The sequence below is a fragment of the Rhinoraja longicauda genome, chromosome 26, assembly GCF_053455715.1.
Source record: "Rhinoraja longicauda isolate Sanriku21f chromosome 26, sRhiLon1.1, whole genome shotgun sequence".
NCBI lineage: Eukaryota > Metazoa > Chordata > Chondrichthyes > Rajiformes > Arhynchobatidae > Rhinoraja > Rhinoraja longicauda.
Genome location: NC_135978.1, coordinates 16,436,177 through 16,462,529, shown reverse-complemented (window position 1 = coordinate 16,462,529; position 26,353 = coordinate 16,436,177). Strand labels below are relative to the sequence as shown.

Here is a 26,353-nt window from a genome sequence, read left to right as displayed (position 1 = left end):
GAGGTGATTGGGTAATTGGGGAAGAGTAGAATCGATGATAATACTAATGATATTGGGATGCAATTTTCTATTCCTTTCAGTCTGAATTAAGTCGACTTACTGAACTAGAAAACTCCTTGGCAGTCTTCTGTATGGCTACATATGGAGAAGGAGATCCCACTGACAATGCACAAGACTTTTATGACTGGATGCAGGAGACTGATGTAGATCTCTCTGGTATAAAATATGCAGTAAGTATCAAGGGGCGGGCACTTATTTGAGATTTACAAACCTTGTATTTTGTCTAATCATCCACAGATTGTAGAGCTTCGTGTATTTATTAAAACAGCCTTGAATAAATGGGCATGCAGTCTTAAAGCTATTTCACGGAATAAGTTAGTTAATGCATTAATCAGCCGGTGTGGGTGAAATAACCCATGCTGGGAAAAGAAATGAGGAGGAAAATTTCCGAATTTTTGACCATTTTTTAATCATCCCTGGCTTGGGAGGAATGTGGGAAAATGAGAAGATTGTTGATGATCTGCCACTGCACCCAAAAGGGAGGAAATAATAAATTAATTACAGACCAGTCTCTTTAATTTCAGACCTGGCGAAGCAACTTAGGGACATGACAAAAGCTTAATTTGGAATGATATGTTGTGGACAGTCAGCAAGGATTTATAAGAAAATCATGTCTGACTAATGATTAATTTTTTTGAGTACGTAACAATGATGCTCAAAAAATATTTAATTTAGTAGAGGAAGAGTTGGATAGATTAAGGTTAGTTAGACTGGGTAGATTAAGATTGTGTTTGTTAACTACACTATTATAAGTGAATAAGGTTAATTTAATGTACTTAATTTAAACGCGAGTGTCATCTACCCACTGTTTTTCAGGAGAATTTTCTCGGGAGTTACTGTAATTTGTTTTCTCTGCTCCTGAAGCAGTCTGATTACTGAGTAAATTGATTGTGTACTCTTTAATATGCAGTGTGCCAACAATCAGGTGTTTGTTAATTAATATTATTTAATCTGAATAATATTACATTTCTGAAAAAATATTACATTTTAGTCTGAAATAATATTACATTTTTTTTATAGGTCTTTGGGCTTGGAAATAAAACATATGAACACTTTAATGCAATGGGCAAATACGTAAACAAAAGACTGGAGGAGTTGGGAGCAGAAAGGATCTTTGAGCTCGGTCTGGGAGATGATGATGGCAAGTGAGTGCAAATCCACAAGTTTTTTATGAATGTTATCATTTGTAGCAGATAGTCTTTTTGCCTATGCTTCATTGTTGTAATAAAATTAGTACAGGGTTTGCATTCGCCCTGCTGAGCATAAGGCCACTTGCTTTGGTATTGCTCCATATCTGAGATTTTATCCTTGAATGCTGCTGCAGATGTTTGGAGGCAGGAACACATGACATTTTAAATGTTGTTGTATGTAAAAATAAAAGCATAACATGGAACGACTCTTTCAAGGTCGAGTCCAGTGTGTTGAACCTGCAATGCTGTCGTAATTGTAGCAGTGGTAAAACCTTGAGCAGAGACCAAGCAATAAAATCTGAAATATTGAGCTGTTCATTCTTTCGAACAAAGTTAGACCTTTAATGTTGATGGCAAACAGAGGTTGCAACAGATGGCATCCTCCTGCCTTGTTTGTTTCTGGCATGTTGACACGCTAAAAAAATAGGTTCAGCTGACACAATTTCTTCCCCTCTATTGCACCACATGATTATTCTTAATTTTGCAGTTGGCTTGATTCCAAATCCAACCAAGTCAGTGATTAGAGTTGACCTTTCAGGGGGGCAAGTCATGTTATTTCGTTATCAAATTTGGCTGAAATACTTAATTAGAAAGTAAGCGAAAAGAGATGTCTGTGGTTTAGTACATTTAGAATGCTGAAGGTGGGGTAATGAGGTGCCTGTGCTGAGATACAAGACTGAGTTATAAATGTGATGGGAAAGTTATTGCAGGGAATTTTGAGAGACGGGACCTACTCGTATTTGGAAAGGGAAATGGAGATAATTAGCAAGTCCTTGTTCATGGGAATTACAGTGCCCTCCATAATGTTTGGGACAAAGACCCATTATTTATTTGTCTCTCTACTCCACAATTTGAGATTTGTAATAGAAAAAATCACAAGTGGTTAAAATGCACATTGTCCAATTTTAATAAAGGCCACTTTTATACATTTTGAAGAAGGGTCTCGACCCGAAACGTCACCCATTCCTTCTCTCCCGAGATGCTGCCTGACCTGCTGAGTTACTCCAGCATTTTGTGAATAAATCGATTTGTACCAGCATCTGCAGTTATTTTCTTATACCACTTTTATACATTTTGGTTTCACCATGTAGAAATTACAGCAGTGTTTCGACATAGTCCCCCCATTTCAGGGCACCATAATGTTTGGGACACAGCAATGTCATGTAAATGAAAGTAGTCATGTTTAGTATTTTGTTGCATATCCTTTGCATGCAATGACTGCTTGAAGTCTGCGATTCATGGATATCGCCAGTTGCTGGGTGTCTTCTCTGGTGATGCTATGCCAGGCCATTTTTAGCTTATGCTTGTTTTGGGGGCAGGTCCCCTTCAGTTTTCTCTTCAGCATATAAAAGGCATGTTCAATTGGGTTCAGATTAGGTGATTGACTTGGCAACAAGAATTGACCATTTTTGAGCTTTGAAAAACTCCTTTGTGGCTTTAGCAGTATGTTTGGGATCATTGTCTTGCTGTAGAATGAACCACTGGCCATTGAATTTTGAGGCATTTGTTTGAACTTGAGCCGATAGGATGTGTCTGTACACTTCAGAATTCATTATGCTACTACCATCACCGGTTGTAACATCACTGAAGATAAGTGAGCCAGTACCTTCAGCAGCCATACATGCCCAGGCTATAACACCCCCACCACCTTGTTTCACAGATCAGGTGGCATGCTTTGGATCTTGGGCAGTTCCTTCTCTCCTACATACTTGAGGTTGCTCTTTTAAGTACTTCTTCGCAAACTGTAACCCGGCCATCCTATTTTTGCAGCTAACCAGTGGTTTGCATCTTGCAGTGTAGCCTCTGTATTTCTGTTCATGAAGTCTTCTGCCGACAGTGGTCATTGACAAATCCACACCTGACTCCTGAAGAGTGTTTCTGATCTGTTGAACAGGTGTTTGGGGATTTTTCTTTATTTTAGCGAGAATTCTTCTGTCGTCAGCTGTGGAGGTCTTCCTCGGCCTTTGCGATTAGTAAGCTCACCAGTGCTCTCTTTCTTCTTAATGATGTTTCAAACAGTTGACTTTGGTAAGCCTAAGGTTTGGCTGGTGTCTCTAACAATTTTATTCTTGTTTCTCAGTCTCATAATGGCTTATTTGACTTTCATTGGCACAACTTTGGTCCTCATGTTGATAAACAGCAATAAAAGTTTCCAAAGATGATGGAAAGACTGGAGGAAAGACTAGGTGCTGAGAGCTCTCTTATACCAGCATTGAGGAGGCAATTGTTAGGCAATTATTGAGCAATTATAAAGACCTGTGAAGCCATGTGTCCCAAACATTATGGTGCCCTGAAATGGGTGGGACAATGTATATAAAAAGCTGTAATTTCTATATGGTGAAACCAAAATGTATAAAAATGGCCTTTATTAAAACCTGACACTTTAATCACATGTGATTTCTTTTTCTATTACAAATCTCAAATTGTGGAGTATAGAGGCAAATAAATAAATGATGGGTCTTTGTCCCAAACATTATGGAGAGCACTGTATTCTTTTGCAACTTAATGTTCACAATCAGCCTGAAGAATGGTCCAGATCCAAAACATCCTGTCATTTTCCTCCCCAGATACAGGCTGACCCAAATTGGGAGCTTCAGTAAGGCCTTTAAAGTATCACATGGTGGGCTGGTTTGTAAAGTTGGATCTAGGGTATGCTGTTTTCCTCTGCCTTTTTACATAGAGCACCTTGCATGAACACAAGTTGTTACCAGGTGCTTTGGAGTGAAAATAAACTTTATGCGTTTTATGTAATGTTATTCTGTGGATGTTTGTTTGATTTCAACTGGCAAATGGCTGTGGAACTTGAGCAGATCAATACTATGGGGTTTCCCTTCAAAATGAAGCATTTGCCATCAGGGCTGATCTTGAGGTTTGCAGAGGTCTCTGATACAATCTCTCTTTCAATTTCCAGTGCTTTTTTTTATCATAAAACAGAACAGTACAGCACAAGAAAGGCCCGTTAACCCACAATAAATTAAGTATGGATGTAATGGTGTTCGAACAGTACAGATGAGTTTTCCTTAATTGTCTGGAATAGGTGTAAAGAGGAAAGACTGGACGTGCTAGGCTGCAGTTTATAAAAGGTGGACTTGTTTGAGACATGCAATATCCTGAGGGATCATGATGGGGATGTGGAGGATTTTTCTTCTTCTGGGAGAAGTTAGAATTGAGTAACTATTTTAAAAATAAGGGGGTGCCCATTTCAAACGTTGATGACTCCTGCACTTATTTTCTATGTTATGTTTAAACTCTAAATTTCTGGTAAATATCTGGGATTTGTTTTCCAATCTATTAGCCTGGAAGAGGATTTCATCATGTGGCGGGAGCAGTTCTGGCCAGCAGTGTGCGAGTACTTTGGAGTGGAAGCCACTGGTGATGATACCTGGTGAGTCTCTCAATGAGAATTTACTGAGGCCCATTCTTAATATGCTGATTTTTCTCGAAAGGATTTCACCACGGAGATAGTCATAGAATCTTACAGCGTGGAAACAAGCCCTTCGGCCCAATTTGCCCACACCTGCCAACATGTCCCATCTACACATTAACATGATCAAAGTCACTCTGTTATCTGTGCAAAGCTTTCAGCTGCTCTATCTTGTGTGGCTACTAAATATAGCCAATTAGTTTTACCAAATGTTAACATGATCTGGTGATCAATGTGAACAATGTGATGCTAAATCATCAGCTGTTTTCCCAATTGCAAATGTTGTTGTACTTGGTGATTTGTGACTCATGAACATTTCATCTGGTCTCAAATATTCACTTTGCCACTTATCTGCTTAACGTGTATTATCATGTACATGACACTCTTCATTTCTAATTGCAAAAGGAGATGTATTTTTATTCCCTATGCTCCAATCTCTTTGTACATATGTCATGTATATTGCATGCATTGTGCAAATGGCTGGTTGCAAAGAGACGTCATGGATTATTTGTTCAATTTTGGACTGTTTGAATGTTAGATTCACTGTGTGATAAACTAATATGTAAATAATAAGTAATATTGTAATTAAGTAACCAAGTGCTTGTTCTTCTGCAGTATTCGTCAATATGAGCTAGTGCTGCATAATGACATCAACATGAATAAAGTCTACACAGGAGAAATGGGACGTCTGAAAGCTTATGAAAATCAGAAACCGTGAGTATTTTGGCCAATGTCCCTGCAGTCTCAACAAAATGGGCTGCAGTTACTTGTGTAATTTCACAAACAGTTCTCCTAGTTATAGTACAAATAGTGGAAGATTAGCTGTATTGCTTATAGCCAAATGTATTCCAGTTATTGATTTAACTCTGCACAGCATGTTGCAGAAATGTGGCATCATAACTTGCCCCAGATGTAATTCCACAATATTCTTATTGTTGGGTCCCTAGCAGAGACATTTGTATCATCATTAGCCACAAGTGGGGAACCGGAGGGTGGCTATGTGCCTATCATTTAAGGGCCACAAGCACAAGCCTCGGAAATATAGGTCAGTGAGCTGAACGAGGTGGAAAAGTTACTGGAGAGGATTCTGACTAAAAGCAAACTACGGTGGGTAGCCAATGAACTGGAGAACGGGCCAAATATGGACAGGCACAATAAATGATTGTTTTTCTCTTTTTTGTTTGCTCTGAGGTTAAGATTATATGGTCCACATCAAAGAGAGAATGTAGTAATGATTAAGCAAGGTTTTTTTTGGAAATAAAGTGGCCATAATGTGGGTGACATGCACTCTTTTAAAAACATGCTGACTGTAGGAAGAAGAGAGCAATAGAGTTTATTGCTTAAATCAAAAGATAGCTGGACTGACACATTTTAAAAAATGTCAGTCTTCCTGGACTCCTTTACACCCTCAGCACCAAACAATACTTTTTAACTGATGTGGTTTTCTCATTAATAGTTTTTATGTCCACTTTTAGGCCTTTTGATGCAAAGAACCCATTTTTGGCACCTGTGACAGAAAATCGGAAACTGAATAAAGGAGGAGAACGGCATCTCATGCACCTGGAGCTGGACATCAGTGGCTCAAAGATAAGGTAAAGTGAGGACTTCAAGCATATGGCTCCCCTTTGGCTTTTAAGACCTTGCTACGATCATGCTAATCTCATCTTTGTTCGTAATTCTTCCTCACTGAGTAATCTCCCAATGCTGAATTTCCTTGCAGTCTGAAATTCAGACTGGGTCAACCTTAAGTAAACTTTGCAACTAAGCCCCTACGAAGAAGAGGATTCTAAAGATTTGCAAGCCTTCTCTGCATCTAAATCTTATATGGCTTGGGTTGCCCTTTTTCTTAAGAGCCTTTGTTCTGTACCCCATTTCTAGAAATCTCACTGGTGAAATATCCTCCCCTGGGATCTTTCTCCCACATCTCAGTGAAAGTCTAGTCTAGTCAATCTTTCCTTGCATCTAGCATACCTTCAATGTGCCATCTTAGTATGTGCTTCCTTAAACAAAACCAAAACTATACATGATGGAACGTGCTATGGTCTCACCAAAGATTTGCATGTGTTGCAAATTTTCATACTTCTTTATCCCCCTTGCAGTAAAGGTCGGCATTCAATTTACATCCTTGGTTTCTATGCAATGCAACAATGGTCTTGTGTGAGGGGAGTAGGATTTCTCTGGGCTGTGTGTTGATCTCATGTCCTAGTGTTTGAGGATGGGTTTGGTTTGGATTATGGTGATGAAGATAGAGCTATAGTCAATCAATTGTAGTCTAATGTGAGTGTCCTTGCCATCCAGATGTTCCAAGGATGAGTGCAGTGCCAGAGAGATGGCTCTTGCTGTGGGTCTGGTGCCATGGTAGGCAAATTGCAGTGGCTCTTAGTTGTCTGGAAGACTATTAATCTCCGTCATGATCAACCTATCGAAGCACCTCGTGATGATGGATGTCAGAGCCACCAGTCGGCAGTCATTAAAGCATTTAATCTTGCTTTTGGTAACGGGATGATAGTGGATTCTCAGGCTTCAGTTTCTGCTTGTCAGTAGGGATAATGTGCACTACCCGGGTGTTATACACCCCCCAAACAAATAACCCAAGCCAAATAAATAAACTGGAAGTGGGACAACAATCCCAAAATCCCAAGATTATATACCGTGAGAATGAGGGTGAGGTGAATGAAGCAGTGATGGAAGAGTTGGTCGTACATTTTGTTAATTCTGAAGGATCCCTTTGAAAATGAAGTGACCGCTCACATGGATCCGCTGTGATGGGAAGCATCTCTAATATATTTTTTTAAATCTTATCAGAGTTATTAATTTCAAACTGCAATAGGGCACCAAAGTCTGGTAGATTTCTGTTGTAAGTGATCGATGGTGGTGAAGTCTTGACGATGATGAATGGGATGGGCCGATGTTATAACCACTATGGTTTCTCATTTTTGAAATTGACGTGGTTCTATTAACTTGTCAAGTCTGCGGATAGTATCAATCTATTAACAATAGAAGCGTCTTAATAATTACAGCAAGAGCCGATAGATTTGGCTCCATTCTCTACTGGCTTATTTTCAGGCAGGGACATTGTGAATAACAGTGAATGTGGATGAAAGCTGATCATCAAACTTATGGTTTGGAGAAGCTAATTCTGAACTTGCACCCTATACCTGTATTTGAGATTCAAAATTAATTCAGTTAGAATAAATGTCAGGTGCGGACTGATTTTAAATAGCTGGAACCTGTAATCAGAACTTGATATCATGGGACTTAATAATCTGTGGGCAACTGCCCCAATGCTAATCACTACCTTGAGCTGAGCGAGGTAACACACTTTGCTTGCGCTCCAGTGATGTTAGAAACCTAGGCACCTACTGGCAACTTTTTAATCTGTAGCAATCAAGCAATATATACATACAAATGTTATTTTGATTGGCTATTTCAATTCTGTATGATCTCGCTAAACTGTCTTTTCTGCAAGGGCAGCACAGTGGCCCAGCGATAGAGTTGCTGCCTTCCAGCGCCAGAGACCCATGTTCGATCCTGACTATGGGTGCTGTTTGTGCGTTTTCTCCGGGTGCTCCGGTTTCCTCCCAGACTCCAAAGACATATAGGTTTGTAGGTTAATTGGCTTTAGTAAATTTTGTAAATTGTCCCTAGTGTGTAGGATAGTTCTAGTGCTGGTTGGCATGGACTCAGAAAGCCGAAGGGACTGTTTCCATACTGGATCTCGAAACTAAACTAAACCTATTAGCCTTTGTCTTCTGTTCCATCGAAAGAGCCTGTTTCCATGTTGTGTCTATAAACTAAAAAAAACTTGACTTTAGATTTCTGATATTCAGAGGTGCAGTGTTGCTTGGTCTTGCAACTTGCACAAAATTATTTTTGGTGAATTTTTTAATTGGCTAATATACAATATACTGGGTAATTTGTCTGCAAAAGGGAATGAAATGACCAGTTTGAATTGTTGGCCTTAATCCCAAAGTGAGAAAGCTAGAGTGGTGTATAGATTATTTTACATTTGTAACAGAAATCAACATTCATACTCTGCAAATTATGCTAGTTTTATTAATCTCCAGAACAGTTGAGTTTTGAGATCCTGAAAGGTACTTTTAAACTGTTTTAAGAGGAAAGGAAGATGAATGAGATGGTTTTGATTGATACAATAATTGGTGCAAAAGTCCTGGAATTCCAAAGCGAAGACATAAAATGCTGTAAGCTTTCAGCCGATTAAGCAGCATTTGTAGGGAAATAAAGTCAATGATCCTAATTCACCAACCTTCCCATTTCTCCCTTTTTGACTGAGATGCTGATTCTGCTTCTCTAACATCTACAGTGCTTCTGTCATTTTGTCTATTTAATTTGCTACAATAGAGATGTCCCTGTAGGTAACTAGCAATATTCCCAGTCCATTGGGAAATGATTCAGTTGGAGGTCATAAGAGAATGTATAATCTTTGAGGCCAACTAAGTGGTTGGATGGACATTTACACTTGCCTTCCTCATTCACTTGTGCTTTCTTTCCGTTGTGTTGTAGATACGAGAGTGGAGACCACGTGGCAGCGTTCCCTACAAACGATTCCACCTTGGTCACTGAGATTGGCAAAATACTGAGCTCTGATCTTGATGTAGTCTTTTCTTTAAAAAATCTTGATGGTGAGTGGCAAATAAACTTTCTAATTCAATGAAATGTAGAAAGATGGAGAAAGTAAGAGGAAGAAATAATGATCAAATAACAGTACATTACATATTATTCAAACTGAGGCATCTGTTGTTAATTTCTGTGAGGGGAAGGGGTTTTAATGAACATGTAACCAGTATTCATTGTAATATTAAAGTATAATGTTTAATGTAATCAAGGCCAGAATGTGGCACAGTGAAATGCTCCCCATGTGTAAGAATTAAGAGTTCATTCTCATTTGATTATTAGATCTGGTTACAATGTGAGGCATTGGGGAAAATAATTCAAATTTAATCTGTATATATACCTGGAGTTTCCTGCGTAGCCATAGCTGACCTGCTGTATTTCTCCAGCAGAGATGATGTCTAAAAATCTTCCAATCTTTTATTTCTGCATGTTAGTGATTAAAAATAAATAAACCAACTGAAATAAGTTGTTGGACATAAAGCGTGTAACTGTAATAAATCTGGTCAAAAGTGATGGAATTAGCTTTCCTTCTGCTAAGAAATTTTGATCTTGATCGGGACCTGATTTTATCACCCTACTGTAATTGTCTTGCAGGCCACTTTCAGGCTGAACGTGCATTAACTTTCATCAACAGCACTTTGCTTTGTTTCAGATCAGTCACCCTTCAACTGCTCCAAATTCACAACTTTAATTCCAATTACAATGAATGATCTGCTGCGACTATACATGCATTCTATTAATTTATCCTGTGTGGTTGTATGTTTTCAGAGGAGTCCAGTAAAAATCACCCATTCCCATGCCCAACCACATACCGAACAGCATTGTTACATTATCTGGATATCAGCAATCCTCCACGCACAAATGTCCTCTATGAGCTGGCACAGTATGCATCAGACCCCACTGAGCAAGATTTTCTACGGAAAATGGCTTCTTCCTCCCCAGAAGGAAAGGTATGCCAGTGTTTGCAGAGAACCTAGTTAGGCAAACCGTGTTTAGATAGCAAATGAGCAATTGATTGTGGGTAGGAAAATAACTGCAGATGCTGGTTCAAATTGAAGGTAGACAATGCTGGAGTAACTCAGCGGGTCAGGCAGCATCTCGGGAGAGAAGGAATGGGTGACGTTTCGGGTCGAGACCCTTCTTCAGACCGATGTCAGGGGAGGGGGTGGGACAAAGATAGTATGCAGTAGAAGACAGTGGGAGAGCTGGGGAGGGGAAAGAGAGGGACAGAGGAACTATCTGAAGTTGGAGAAGTCAATGTTCATACCGCTCGGGTGTAAACTGCCCAAGCAAATTATGAGATGCTGTTCCTCCAATTTGCACTGGGCTTCACTATGACAGTGGAGGAGGCCCATGACAGAAAGGTCAGACTGGGAGTGAGAGGGGAAGTTGAAGTGCTGAGCCACAGGGAGATCAGGTTGATTAAGGCGGAATGAGTGAAGGTGTTGAGCGAAACGATTGCCGAGTCTGCGTTTGGTTTCGCCGATGTAGAGAAGTTGACATCTGGAACAGCGGATACACTAGATGAGGTTGGAGGAGGTGCAGGTGAACCTCTGCCTCACCTGGAAAGACTGTTTGGGTCCTTGAATGGAGTCGAGGGGGGAGGTAAAGGTACAGGTGTTGCATCTCCTGCGGCCACAGGGGAAAATACCTGGGGAGGGAGTGGTTTGGGTGGGAAGGGACGAGTGGCCAAGGGAGTTATGGAGGGAATGGTCTCTGCGGAAAGTAGAAAGGGGTGGAGATGGGAAGATGTAGTGGGATCCCGTTGGAGGTGACGGAAATATTGGAGGATAATTTCTGTATACGACGGCTGATGGGGTGGAAGGTGAGGACAAGGGGGACTCTATCCTTGTTACGAATGGGGAGAGGGGGAGCAAGAGCGGAGCTGCGGGATATAGAGGAGGCCGTAGCGAGAACCTCGTCTATAATGGAAGAGGGGAACGATGACATCTCTGATGCCCGGGTATGAAACGCCTCACCCTGGGTGCAGATGCAGTTTAGACGGAGGAATTGGGAGCAGGGGATAGGGTTTTTACAGGAAACAGGGTGGGAAGAAGTGTAGTCAAGATTGTGGATGATCAGCCATGATCACAATGAATGGCGGTGCTGGCTTGAAAGGCCAAATGGCCTGCTGCACCTATTTTCTATGTTTCTATGAGCATCCACCTTTGCGATTCGTTTTGTATTCCCTCTCTCGCCTGCTCTGTACTGTTTTTCTACCCATTAGTTACAACATCTGCCTTTCCTTCAGTGATCTGCTCTCAACACTGTAAACTCTAAACTTCAGTTCTTTTCCTAGAATCCTTCCACTCTTCTCTCTGATTAAACTCATTTTAGGCCGACCTGTTTGATTTAACTTTCATGCATATAACCAAATATGTATTTGAGAGTCCATGAAATGCCTTCAAAAACTGAGATGTTAATAGTGCTGGATTAATTTTAAAATATGATCTTTGTTCTGTTTGTTGAGTCCCCAACTTACAAGACAAAACTAGCGTAAATCCTATGGTTATTAGTGTGATATCATACAGCACGGAAACAGAATCTGAAACCCAATTCATCCATGCCGACCTAGATACCTCATGTTAGTTTGTCCCATCTGCCCGCGCCTGGCCTATATCTCTCTAACCCTTTCCTATTCATGTACCTGATGTGATGTGTATGTTTCAGTAAAATGGGGGTTATATTTTGAATAGTCGGGTCCAAATTAAATGCAGCAGCACAGGGAACCGCTATGTGGCCAACAAAAAATCCTACTAGCTCTCGAGTTATTAAAAGTTTTTATTTTTGTGAATTTTATGGATTGGTCTGCTGACCAGCAATTTTGGAGAATGGCAACTGGCAAATTCTAAATCAGTCACTAAGATTTTCAATGAGGGCTAGCGTCTGAGTTAAGAGATTGTGCATTGTCTTTCAGTCGCAATACTTAAAGTGGGTGGTTGAAGATAGAAGAAATATCCTGGCCATCCTCGAAGACTTGAAGTCCCTCCGCCCTCCCATCGATCATCTCTGCGAGTTGCTGCCACGGCTGCAGGCCCGCTATTATTCCATTGCTTCATCCTCAAAGGTGAGACTATCTGAGAAGCTTTGTCAATTTTCTGTTTAGAATTGACTGAAGCATATTGGCCTGCATGAGCAATTCACTTGATCATTTTGTAACAACTTTTTTCTGAAAACTGGTTTCTTATTATTAAACTAATTAAATGGGTAATGCTGCATGTAACCAAGGACTAAAATATGACTAAATTCATCCTATTGACATTATTCTGGAATGTATTATTAATGATTATCAGAAAAATGCCCTTTGAAGCAATAGACGATATCACAAAAAGCTGGAGTAACTCAGCGGGTCAGGCAGCATCTCAGGAGAGAAGAAATGGGTGATGTTTAGGGTCGAGACCCTTCTTCAGTCTGAAGAAGGGTCTCGACCTGAAACGCCACCCATTCCTTCTCTCCTGAGATGCTGCCTGACCTGCTGAGTTACTCCAGCTTTTTGTGATACCTTCGATTTGTACCAGCATCTGCAGTTATTTTCCTACACATTCCTAGACAATAGACATTAGATCATCTGGGTAACATAGGGGCTATCTGGTTGTCTTAATTTCCTGCTGTGGCCTGAAGAGGGATGGCTGGGTCCAAGGCAGGCATTTTTGCTGGCAGACTAATTAAAGCATCCGCCCTGAGCTGGGGGAAAGTTGTGGGTTCACGCCTGTCTCCAGAGAACTGAACACTCCGCTGCACTGCTGTGGAAGTGCTTAACTCAGCAGTGTTTTTGAGGTAAAATCAATGCCTTGTCTGTCCTTTTGGTTGGACAAATCCTACAGCATTACTGTGATTACAAAAGATTTCTGTTTCCTTGGCCAATATTTTTCACGCTTCCATACCACAAAGAAGGAAGCTATTCTATGACAACCCTCAGCAATTCCATTAACTGACTAATTTCCCTGTAATCTGTTCTTGCATGTTTGTTAACTCCTTATCCATCTATACAAAGTGGTAATTAACTGTCAACACTTATTCTACCAATCTGGATGTTTTTGTGATGTAGGAGGAAACCAGGGCATGGAGGGGAAACCCTCACAGTAACAGCGGAGAACATGCAAACTCCGCACAGGCAGCACTGGATTATTTATCTCACAGCAGCCAAACTTGTTAGTTAGTTTTGTATGATTTTATACGTTTTGTATGATTTACCAAAGAATTTGTATATTACAATGCTGGGTTTTTTAAACTGGTTTTAAAATGTCTGTTTTGTTTTAGGTTCACTCTGATTCAGTTCACATCTGTGCAGTTGTAGTAGAGTATGTATCTAAAGCAGGTCGCACCAACAGAGGTGTTGCAACAACTTGGCTACGAAACAAGATGCCAACGGATAATGGTCACAAGCCTACTGTTCCAATGTATGTGAGGAAATCTCAGTTCCGTCTACCCTACAAATCGAGCACTCCCATTCTCATGGTCGGGCCTGGCACGGGTATCGCTCCCTTCGTTGGTTTTATTCAGGAACGAGCCTGGCTGAAGCAGCAAGGTACAGGATCAAAATCATACTTCTAATGTTTGCAGGCATCTCTGCTTCTTCCCCTGTACTGATTTTGGCAGGCATTATCCGAGATGTCACTTCTCTCCAATATGCTGCTGTCTTGCTTAGTACTTGGATGCATTCCCAACAATGGGAACATTAAATGGGAAGTGTTCCCAACAATGGGAACAATGGGAACACTTAAAAAGGCCATTATGTTATTTGTGTTCGTGGCTGTGCTGGGAACCTGATACAAACTGTGCACGTTGTCTTAGTCATGTGTGGTAAGACTGTTAATTAGTGTGTTCGGGAGTTCCAGTGGAGGGCAGTGATCTATGTACCAACTTTCTCACACAGCAGCTCACAGTGCACTTGGCTGTTTATTGCAGTACATAGGGTTACAAGCTTTGTTAATACGGAGGATCAAGAAGGCTATAATGAATTGGCACACTGCAGTGTGGCACTTAAGTGGGGTACAAGGCATTGATATGATTTTTGAAAGCATCATTGTATAACAAGATAGGCACAAGATGTCTTCCTGCTAAGAATTCTGCTGGACATTTTTATGCCTTGGCTTTGCACTAGACATTTATAACTTCTTTGAGTCTATTTGCATCAGTTGATATCTGCATCAATTGCTTTTGAATCAGAAGATTTGCTTTTGACTAGTCCCAAGGTTCAAACTTGGATACATGATCCCGTGTGAGACTGTGCTTCAGAACTGAGGGAACATTGAGTTGTCATGGTGGCTGACCTTGAGGGAAATATTAAACGAGGGTTGCATATTTTTGCTGATCATTAGAGACGCCATGGCACTATCTGAAGGAAGTTAGAAGACATAAACAAACAGAAGCAGAATTGTGCTCTTTATCCTGTCTACTCACTTCACCCTTCAGTACAATCATGACTTATCTTTTACCTCAGTAACATTTTCCTGCATTAACTCCATATTCGCTGATTCCCTTAATACCTAAAAATCTATCAATGTCCTTTTCTAATATACTCAGTAGCTGAACCTACACAGCTCTTCGTAGAAGGTATCACAAAATGCTGGAGTAACTCAGCAGGTCAGGCAGCATCTAGGAGAGAGGGAATGGGTGACGTTTTGGGTTGAGACGACCCGAAACTCACCCATTTCCTCTCTCCTAGATGCTGCCTGACCTGCTGAGTTACTCCAGCATTTTGTGATACCTTCGATTTGTACCAGCATCTGCAGTTATTTTTCTACAGCTCCTCGTAGAGACTTCCAAGGATTCATCCTATCTGAGTGAAGAAACTTATTTCCTGAGTGGCCAACCGCTAATTTTGCGACTTTGGCTCCTAATTCTAGATGCCTGACTCGAGGGGAATATCTCTGCATCTTTGTATGGTTCAGTGAGATTACACCTCATTCGTCATTTGAGAGTTAACCTCTCCTTGTATCACAAATGTGCCCCCCAGGATTAAAGTTCATGAACCTTCACTCATCTTTCTCATTTGTTAGTATATCCTTGCTTGGCAGGAGAGAGTAAACTGAGCACAATATGCCAGATGTGGTCTCACCATGGCCCAATAATTGCAGCCATTTCCTTCTGTTCCTAGACTTCTTCTCTTGCAATTAAAGTCAATGTTTGAATCGGCTTCCTGGTTGATGGCTGCACCAGCATGATAATTTTCAGTGATATATGTGCAAGAGCATCTATTCCTTTAGAAGGCATCACAAAATGCTGGAGTAACTCAGCAGGTCAGGCAGCATCTCTGGAGAGAAGGAATGGGTGACGTTTTGGGTCGAGACCCTTCTTCAGGAGTCTAGTTCATTTAGAACATCATCTATCAAATTTGCCGTTTAAAAAAACATTATTCTACTTTGTAAAACGCTCCGTCTGTATTTTTCCCCGCTTGCACTCAGTAGCCCTTTAAAACCAAATTCTGGTATCACTTGCATTTTAATTGATTTTGCACACATTTTGTGCTTTTCACCTCTGTCAGCTCTGCAGTCCAAGCTTTGGCCTTTCACCTTTGATTTGTGGACACTGGCATTTTTACCCCTGGAATGTGTTGAGTTTACCTGCGCTGGCTTCCCGCCACATCCTTTGTTTTTTGTCGTCTATTTTATTTGCTTTCAGTCAAATAAATTCCTAACTGCTTAAACCTGTGTAGAATGTATTAGTGATGAAAGATCTGTCGTCTGTTTTTTACAGGGAAGGAGGTTGGTGAAACTGTGCTGTACTATGGCTGCCGGTATATGAACGAGGATTACCTGTATCAGGAGGCACTGGAGCAGTTCCAGAAGGATGGTGTCCTCACTCAGCTTAATGTAGCCTTCTCCAGGGACCAGGGCGAGAAGGTAAGCCAGTCGCAAGCCAAATTGGGGATCATAATCATTATCCTGCCCCTACTTGTGGTCTCATGTGTGTCCTGAAATCCTTTCTTTTTAATGCACTAAGCAATGCAAAGTTTGAAAATTGTTTTTAGGAATTAAATGTTATTGTTTCTTCACATTAAGGCCCCTGATGAAGTGGGTCCTTCATTTTTAACATCTAATTTAGTATTATGATCGGCGCATACGTAGTGGACTGAAGAGCCTATTCCTGTGTTGTTTTGTTCCAATTTCAAACATGCTACCTCCCAGGGTTTGCTGCTGCTGCCGTTCTGTTCAAAACAACTCTTGTGGGTTCATTGCCATTAAGGTCGGATAACCTGGGCAAGAGGGCAAAGTTTTGGACCTTTGTACCAGAGGCATGAGTTTGATCCTGCCTTGGAAAAGGGGAACTTGAAATCAGTTTGTAAATAACTCGAAGGTAGACACAAAATGTTGGAGTAACTCAGTGGGACAGGCAGCATCTCTGGAGAGAAGGAATGGGTGACGTTTCGGGTTGAGACCCTTCTCCAGACTGAGGTCAGGGGAATGGGCGGGACAGAGATAGAATGTAGTCGGAGACAGTAAGACTGGTGGGAAAACTGGGAAGGGGTAGGGGATGGAAAGAGAGGTAAAGCAAAGGCTATTTGAAGTTAGAGAAGTCAATGTTCATACCGCTGGGGTGTAAGCTACCCAAGTGAAATATGTGCTGTTCCTCCAATTTGCGCTGAGCCTCACTCTTGACAATGGAGGAGGCCCAGGACAGAAAGCTCAGATTGGGAATGGGTGGGGAAATTAAAGTGCTGAGCAACTCGGAGATCATGTAGGTTAAGGTGGACTGAGTGGAGGTGTTCAGCGAAACAATCGCTGAGCCTGCGCTTGGTCTCACCGATTTACAGGACAGGATACAGTCGATGAGGTTTGAGGAGGTGCAAGTGAACCTCTGCCTCACCTGAAAAGACTGTTGGGGTCCTTGGATGGAGTCAAGAAGGAAGGTAAAGGGACAGGTGTTGCATCTCCTGCTGCTGCAGGTGAAAGTTCCTGGGGAGGGGGTGGTTTGGGTGTGAAGGGACGAGTTGACCAAGGAGTTGCGGAGGGAACAGAAAGGGGTGGAAAGCAGAAAGGGGTGGAGATGGGAAGATGTAAATAACTCGAGCTGTTTTTTAAAAAGCTAGTGCAAGGCTAATTGTCATTTGACGAGCCATGTGGTACAAAATTATTCCCTAGGACATCTCTACATGTGACTCCAGACTCATCAATATGTTGGCTGTTTTACGTCCTCAGTATGGGGATAATAAATGCCAGCCTTGCCAAAGACATCAAGTTTCCATTACATCTTTAAAGAATCTTTCATTGTTCCTGAACCAAACTTTGAGCCACCACTCCTAATATTGTCTCCTCTGGATCTGTTTCAAATTTTGTTTAATAAATGCCCCCATGAAATATCTATGCAATGTATTTTTCAGTGTTGCATGTGCATCATAAATGTTAGTTATTGTTGGAATTAGATTTTGATAAGGTCGTGGAAGAAACTAGTTAACTAGTTAAATGAGCTAATGGAGGTGTCCATTTGTACTTTGTGGTTTTGAATAATTAATTTTATCTGTTTCTCCCCTCTTCCCTCCATACCCCCTCCCGCACCCCAACACCTTTAATAAACTTTAGGTGTATGTTCAACATTTGCTGAAGAGAAATAAAGAGCATGTGTGGAATCTGATCCAGAAGGAGAATGGGCATATTTACATTTGTGGGTAAGTGAAGGGCATGTGTGTGCACAGCTTCACTCTTGCATTATATCAAGGGAAATTGTAAGGGTACTTCTTCTTTAAGTGAAGAAATATGAGTATTACAGAATATACCGCAGGGAACAGGTCATTCGGCCCAAACTTCGTGCACCATGTGAGTGTCCTTGTATTTCTTTTCTCTAAGCTCCCTATCAGCATAAGCTTCAGAACATCATTGCAGGAGTTCCTCAGGGCAGTGTATTGGGTTGGACCATCCAACCACTAATCTCTTCATAAATAATGCTCCTTCCATCATCAGGTGGGAAGTGAAGATGAATGTTGTGCATCGACCCCATTCGCAACTCCTCAGAAAATGAAGCAACACATGCAAACACTTGGGCATGGGTTGATACGTGATGAGTAATGTTAGTGCCACAAAACTGAGTGACGATCGCTAGCAAAAGGGAGTCTGACAACCTTTACATTCAGTGCATTACTTTGCTCCGAACCCACCAACAATATCCTAGGGTTGGCACTGACCAGAAACTTGACTGATGCTGTCTCTCGAGGAGCAAGTCAGATGCAAGGTATCATGTGGCCAGGGACTTTCCACCTGATGCTCCAAGGCCCTTCCTCCATCTAAAAGGTGCAGTCCACGAGCTTGCTGGAATACTATGGGCCTGGATGAGTGTGGTACCATCAGTGCTCAGAAGGTCAACACCATCCATTTCAAATCTAGATTCAATCTAAAAACAGTTGCAATAATGTGCACTTTGGTAAGCAATAATTCATTTTTGGAGGTGTTGGGCTGAAAGCAGTTTTGCCATCTGAACAAATTTCTTGTCCAATGGCTATATAAGCAAATTTAAGTTATGATATTCAATAGTGTATATAAGTATGAATGAGGTGAAGAACAAAAGATGAAGAAAAGTTGAAAATATTTCTTCAATCTCCAACAGTAATTGAGAGGAGAATTGCTACACTTGTAAAAGTTTGGTCTTAACTGTCAGGTTTATTTACAGGCGTTAAAGGTAAAGATCAATTTAAAAAAATGACTGGCACTTGGCATCTGCTGGCATATTTAATGGGGGGTTAAAGACCTTCATAAATTTCAATGTATGAACCCTATTATGGTTCTGGTATGATTAGATCAAGACAAATTGGGCAGCAAGTTCAGTTCTTTTATTGAGGGGGACAGACACCACTAATTTACTCAAATAATTGTGATTGATAATGTATCATAAATCAATAACACATTTTTTTTTCTTGGTCTTCTGGAGAATATTTATCCCTCAGCTTGCACCATTAAGTCAATTAGCACCCTTTTTGCATTAAATATCTATAACATGTCCTACATTACTGTAGTGAATATGCTTTGAACAAAAAAAATTAAATGGCTGCAGAGCGCTTTGGGATTTACCAAGGCTGGGGGAAACACAATAAAACACAAGTTCTTCTCTTTTTATTTCAGTGATGCAAAGAATATGGCAAGAGATGTCCAGAACACATTTTATGAAATTGCCGCCGAACTTGGAAACATGATGCATGAACAGGCTGTTGATTACATTAAGAAACTGATGACAAAGGGCCGTTACTCATCAGATGTGTGGAGTTAAAGTGGCAATAAGCCTTTGCTGCTTTGTGCATATGAACAGAATATCAGACGTCCACAGTGGGTGACCTACCCATATTAATGCAAAGATCATTAAAAGTAAACAAATGAGACTGATTTTTTTTTAAAATGTAGAACCTGTGGAGAAAATCCTTGGTGCTTTATTCAATACCGTGCTCCATTAGAATTGAACAATATTTAACATTATATGCCTTCTGCAGCTGTCTTTTAAAAATTGCTTTGAATTACAAATACCCAAATTCTGGCAGAATTGTTTTTGATAAAAATAATTAAAATGGTCAGCTGCCACACAGTGGCGTTTGATTCCCAAGGCTAAGTACAGTGTGGGCCATTCCTGTGTTTATCTTGTACTTCAATGTCTCAAATAAAATACAGGAAAATGTGACAAGTAACATTGAAAACAGCACCAGGTTTTCTGTAGAGAGGATCATATCACATTCATTGAACAGGCCTTTTCATTTGTGTAGGAAGGAACTGCAGATGCTGGTTTAAACCGAAGATGGGCACAAAAAGCTGGAGTAACTCAGCGGGACATGCAGCATCTCTGAAGAGAAGGAATGGGTGACATTTCTCCTTCTCCAGAGATGTTGCCTGCCCTGTTGAGTTACTCAGGCCTTTTCATTTACTCAGTTACCATTGTATCTCCACCTGCTCTTTGTGTTTTGAGAGGAATGTGGGTGCTGTGCAAAGTCATCAGACTGCATTAAACCCCTGAGTTTTCTTTGTTCTTTCAAATTGGTGCAGTCTGCAAATTTGTATTCAACACCTTATAACTAACACAGAAATGTTACTAAATTATGCTGATTTATGGTGTGCTTGGATCGATGAACATTAATCTAGTTCCTAACCCTTAAGACATGAAATGTTATCTCGTGTTATCCTAAATAGCTTCATAAGATTAAAGATTTGGTCTTGGCACCATATTAGGAAGTGGTGTCAATAGGAGCAAGCAATCTCCAATCCAATTTTTTACCTGGATGCTTCCATTTCAGACATAAATCCTGTAACTTAATAGGAGATGCAAGCTGATGTTAATCTCCACTGCATTGCTGCAGTACTTCAGTAAAATATGTTGTCCATTCAATACAACGTTCCAGAGACATCCATGGCTAGCATCCAAGTCCCAAGCTCATATACTTGCAGTAGAGGAAATAGAATGGAAGTGTGTAAAAGCTGAAGAGATGCCACAAGTGAAATTTGCAGATACCGTTCTATGAAAGGCCATCGCCCAAAGCCTGGCATCTCTACACAGCGCTGGCCACCTTGTGATGTATTTCCCTCGGTTTTCTGTTTATACTGTAAAATCATCTTTGGTTTAGAAACATGAAATCACTGAATCCTTGATCCTTAAGGAAGGGCGAAACGTGGCAAACATCAGAAAGCAGGTCAAGATTCCCTTCAATCACTTTAGTCATGAATTTTTTTTAAAAAATCTCAGCTGCAGTGAGTAAAATTTTAAAAACATCTTTGTTGCAGGGTGCATCTAATGTTGCATAGGTAATCAATTTCTGGTGATTACCTCAGAGGCAATAACTATGAGTTCAGGTTTTACAAATACTTTTAATTGCCATGAAGAGTAATTCCATTTATAAAATTTGATTCCTTAAGCTTCAAAGTGAGTTTATTGTCTCGTTTTCAAATTGTCTGACAAGGTCGGAAATCTGCTGTTGGGTCTCTGCCAATGCTTTGAGAGCTGACTGCTGGAGACCTGAGACGTGACCCTGGATAACATGGCCTGTTTTTGTTTGCATGTGGTTTTTTTTTTCTGTTGCTCTGTAATTTCTGGTCCTTTCATTGCCTCTGAGTTCTCAATGTCAACATCCTGCACCCTCTGCTCAGTCTCCAATGTTATATTGCTGCCTTGGGTCTTTCAGCTCTGCAATCCTTGGTGTAATGTTTAATTCCCTTTTGGGTCTAATTAGATTCAAATAGGAAGTGATCATTACTGACTATGAGGCACTTCTAAAACTAAGGTTGTAATTGATTGGCACTCATTTTTTAACTTATTGGTTGCTCTTCATCAGGCAACTAATGCAATTAATTGGATATAAAAAGATTACTGTGAACATAATATATGTGACTCTTTGGGTATTTATGTGCTGTTCATGTAATTTTTTTGGAGACATTTTGTACCAGTATTTACCATTTTAACTGGTATTTTGGAGCAAATTGCCATTATTAAATCTTTATCTTAAAATTATAAACTTTCAGGCGGAAGTGAATTTTGCAATTTAAAAGTGCATCCTTGCACACGTGGGTTGAATTGTGGATCGTCCGATTTTTAAATCCTCTAAACTGCTCACTTTGTCCTCACCAAGCACTTTAAAATCACCTGTGCTGCTATCCTCTCACAACAATAAAAAGGCAAACCTCTTGGGCTTGCATGTACATTATGTAACAATGATCCATGACTCAGAATTTGAAGGGGTGCTTTCTTTTGTGGGTTAGAATCATTCACTAACAATTAAGGTCCGTATGAGTGTCTTGTACTAACATTGTATGCCAGTCAGCCTTTTAAATGTGGGTTGCTTTAATGAACTAAAAACAAAATGGTTTTTGGATAGCCTCAAAGAATAGGCTCTTTGAATATCCTTTCCATAATTTCTATCTGCTTCATGCTGGCAAATCTGTTGAACCTTTTGTGATGTGTAGTAAGATTTTGTGGAGATCAAATAACTCTCCCATGATCTTTTATACAGCATCTATTTCCATTGTTCACTTGTGCATTAGACATCCTATACCTATGCGATTCCTTGATAATTAGCAGATCTGTAAACGTATACCAACTTAAACCTGATGGGCTTCTCTTTGAATAGTGCCAAACCGGTGCAGTTTTAGTTTCCTGCCTAACGCCAGGCAAGGAATGCTAAACTCTAGTTTTACTTTGATTATAGTGGTTAATTTTTCAAGAACATGGAAGAAAAAGGCCATCTCTTGACTGGTGATACTGAACAAACCAAGAGTGAAGGGTTGCCGAGTTCTGTAATGTTTTTAAATATCACTGGGCAAAGTTTACCTACATTGCTTAATTGTTTGGATTAGATTTAGTTAACTGAATGTGTGTCTCGTTGGGCAAGGCCCAGTGGGAGTGGAATTGGATGCTTTAGCTACGGTATGCTATGGTGCCTGCGGAGAAACACAAAGTTCAACAATGCAAGAAATAGCGCAAGTTGGGCTGGAAATGGGCAGTGTTCCCAGGCATCATCTGTGCTAACCACCTTCAGCAAGCTGGAGCAAGTCCAAACAAACTTTAAGGGAACCAATCAAACCAGTCAGTCAAACTACAGCAGTTTGTAAGAAAATGATTTGAGAGGGAGGTAATGATCATGAACTGAATGCTTTGGGAGGGGTTATTACTTTTGGATGCTGAATGTCAAAGATGTATGAGAAGGGGTGGGGCCTTCTGCCTGCATACTGGTTGCTCACGTCCGAATGAGAAAGGTTATCAACTTGTGCCAAATGCTTTAAAACATCTGGGAGGATTTCCACCCAGATGTTGTCAACTGTAAATAGTAAAAAAAACATTGTCACAGAGGCACAATTAGCAGCACTGTGACTGCAACTGCAGTCTCAGACTCCTGCGAGGAGAAGTGATTTTTAAATGTTTTGTCTTGGAATGGTTGGATTAGGGAGGATTTTGAAATGCCTCCATCTGATATGCACAGCCTGGTGGATCGACATGCTGGCTCTCCCATCCTTGCTGCCATTATGCGGCATGGTGGCGCAGCAGTAGAGTTGTTGCCTTACAGCTCCGGGTTCAATCCTGACTACAGGTGCTGTCTGTATGGTTTGTACGTTTTCCCCGTGACCTCTGTGGGTTTTCTCCGGGAACTCCGGTTTCCTCCCACACTCCAAAGACGTGCAAGTTTGTAAGTTAATTGGCTTGGTAAATTGCCCCTAGTGTATAGGATAGTGTTAGTGTATGGGAATCACTGATCAACGCGCACTCGGTGAGCCGAAGGGCCTGTTTCCATGCTGTATCTCTAAACTAAACTATGCTGAAAACATGAGAACCTGCCCATCCCTCTTCTGCTTGGTCCTTCGCGATCTAGTCTTTGGAAAGTAAGATTAAATTGCAGAGTATTGTCAAAGTTGTTTGCCCAATCAGTGATTACATTCTTGTGTGCCAGCAGCTAGCATTTCATCCTATCAGCATATCCTATTTCCATAATCCCTTTGTGTATTGATCTCCATCTTAAATCTAGCTGTACCATTTGCCTCATCTCTGTGGTTCACATTCTCGTTCACTGCCCATTTCCAGCCCAACTTGCGCTATTTCACAGTCTGAGTAGAGGTTCTCCTGAATTGCTTGTGACTTGCATTTATGACAGCTAATTTTGGACTGCCCCTGGAAGAAATGCCGATACTGCATCTTAAAAATGCTGTTGAAGAGCTCTATTGGGTTTCAGAAGCTTCTTCCAAAAAAGAGCTCCAACTTGTTTAATCTTTGAAAATTAAAAAAAAATCTCTCCATTAGTTTGATCTTGGCCATTTTATTGATTTCCACGCTGCTTTTAAAAAAAATATGCAGAGCAGAAATTTACCCAGAGGTTCAGGTACTTGCAGCTGAAATCTAACGAGATAAAGAACCAACTCCATCTTAATTGGTGAAAGGCATTACATTGAGTTGACCCAAGCAAGTGCCTATTAGTATTAAATTGTTTGGATCATCACTTTGTAATAGGGTTGGGTGATCTGTACACACTCTGGCAATTTGGTCCAGGCCGTTCTATACCCATTTGTATTGATTTGTCCTTTTTGGTTGAAAACTGGTGATTAAATCCACATCTAAAATGTCTCTTAAATTAACATAGACAGGAACTTGAAGGAAAACTTTGAGGTTTCATTGTACACTTTTTAAGTAACCCCCATACCTTAGTTCTGAACACCTTATTACTTTGAGGTTCTGACATCTGTTTGACTGGAAGGTGTAGAGAGATGAATTGGATCTCTTGAGCAGTCATCCCAGACGGACTTGGGTTAGTTTGGCGGTAAGGCTGCTAGTTGGAAATTAGGGCTACATTGCTCAGCAAAGCAAATGACATGACTTTTAAAGTAAATGATATTAACTTCACGGACTATCAATATATTAATTTTCATGCTGGAGTATGCAACTCATTTTAGATGGTACTTGCCTTTTCTGCAAATGCCACAGGCAGATGGACCCAAACTGCATTTATTTCCTTGTAAAAGGCCAGGGTTATTTGCTCAGTTGATTTACCTGCTGCAGAACCTCAAGCTGCCAACTTGGCTGACTTGGCCTGAATGTGTGTGTATGCAAGGGCATTGCTGATTCCCCCTGAATGACTCGTAACCTGTGGGAAGCTCTAAGGAAGCTAACAATGGTCTTTGAGGAAGCTCCAGTTTGTATCTGTGGCCCTCTAATTTCTAAGTTCTCATTAAATTGTGAGAAACTTTCCTGTTCCTGGAGAACTGGCTGTCATGGTGAGCCAATTAAGGTATATATTAGTGTCCATGATGCATTGTCCAAATGGGCCTGTTTGTAATGCAGAATTTTAGATACTTGTTTGTCCTTGAACTCATTAATCTTTTTGTACATCAATTATAAATTCTATTCAAATTAACAATATGTATTAATGTAAAGCCTTAGTTCTATTACTAATGAATTATTTTTTTTCCAGACAGTAGGCAAGCACAACATCAGTTTTAAAATATCTAATCTCTCTTGACTGGATATAATATCATTATCTTTGTCTAACTCTCCCTTGCTCTGGTTCCTAATGGTCCCATCTGTTTTCTTTTGCGTATGGACCTGTTATCATGTAATTTGTCTTCAAAATGATTAAAATGTTTACAAAGATCTGGACTGATTCCTTCACTGACTACTTGCGGCCCAGGGTACTGTAACCCACCTAAATGATTGCTCAAGGCCATAGTGATCTTAAAAAAACAGCATCAAAAGCTGGTGTCCATTGAACTTTGTGTTCCCGAGAGACCACTGCCTGTCAGCTGCAGAGATTCTGAACCATGTGCAACAAAAGTAAGTTTGGGCATTCAAAAAACCCGTTAAAAATGATGATTTCCTTAAAGATGATTTCTGTACAAGAGTTCCTGCCAAAGTACTTTATCAATGGAAAGTATATTTTGTGCAAATGCAAGAAACATGGGCATTAAATAGCTAATTTCCATTCTATAAAATAATTTTATGCAGATCTTGCCATTGATTAATTATCAAAACAAGAAGCTATTCTCCCTGGTTAAGAACTGCCAACAAAACTTTCAGCTCCAAGTCTTTGCTTTGACCATCTCCTACAATTAAAGGCATTCTCTAAAAACCGCATGAACAAACAACAACATTTTGGAAACATTCAGCTGGTCGTGCAGCTGCAGTGCAGAGAGAAACTTAAAGTTTAATGTCAAAGACGACCTTGTTTTATTTGTTCTTGGAAAATGTAAGACAAGTTAGGGTGAATCTAGAATGTACTTGCTCTTCCCCATGCATCCTTTCCCCACAATCTCTTCCTAACCTGCCTGCTTGCCATTCTATCTACATTAGGGCACTTTGCAATTGCAATGCCCTTGATCCAATAGACCATCCTTCAGCTACACACTTTCATCCTCCAGGTAGAGCAGTAATCTAGTCCTCTTGACTAAAGGCCATTGACCAGTGATGTTAACTCCATTCTTTTTCCACAGATTCACCTGGCCTTTTGTGTGTTGCTTTTATTGTCTGTTTTCCAATATTAGAGATGGACTGCTTTAATCAGCTGCTCATTGTCCACAGTCTCCTCTGGTCTTTCTCCGGAAGGGAAGGGTGGTACAAGGCAATGCTCGGTGCCTGAGTAGCTTGAAACCAAGTTCACACCATA

General features: G+C 40.5%; 1 protein-coding gene across 6 annotated transcripts in view; it reads left to right on the top strand.

Moving 5' to 3' along the window:
- Window positions 1-25,344, top strand: part of LOC144606430 (NADPH--cytochrome P450 reductase-like) — a 70,796-nt gene extending 45,452 nt beyond the window's left edge. For all 6 annotated transcript variants that reach the window (XM_078422504.1, XM_078422506.1, XM_078422505.1 and 3 more), the window contains exons 5-16: window positions 81-230; window positions 1,081-1,205; window positions 4,546-4,635; window positions 5,290-5,388; window positions 6,150-6,266; window positions 9,199-9,317; window positions 10,078-10,259; window positions 12,227-12,376; window positions 13,570-13,837; window positions 16,009-16,154; window positions 17,832-17,917; window positions 19,362-25,344. In XM_078422504.1, coding sequence (XP_078278630.1) covers window positions 81-230; window positions 1,081-1,205; window positions 4,546-4,635; window positions 5,290-5,388; window positions 6,150-6,266; window positions 9,199-9,317; window positions 10,078-10,259; window positions 12,227-12,376; window positions 13,570-13,837; window positions 16,009-16,154; window positions 17,832-17,917; window positions 19,362-19,506 — 1,677 coding nt within the window. In that variant the 3' untranslated portion in view covers window positions 19,507-25,344. The remainder of the gene's footprint in view (window positions 1-80; window positions 231-1,080; window positions 1,206-4,545; window positions 4,636-5,289; window positions 5,389-6,149; window positions 6,267-9,198; window positions 9,318-10,077; window positions 10,260-12,226; window positions 12,377-13,569; window positions 13,838-16,008; window positions 16,155-17,831; window positions 17,918-19,361) is intronic.
- The last annotated feature ends 1,009 nt before the right edge of the window (window positions 25,345-26,353 follow it).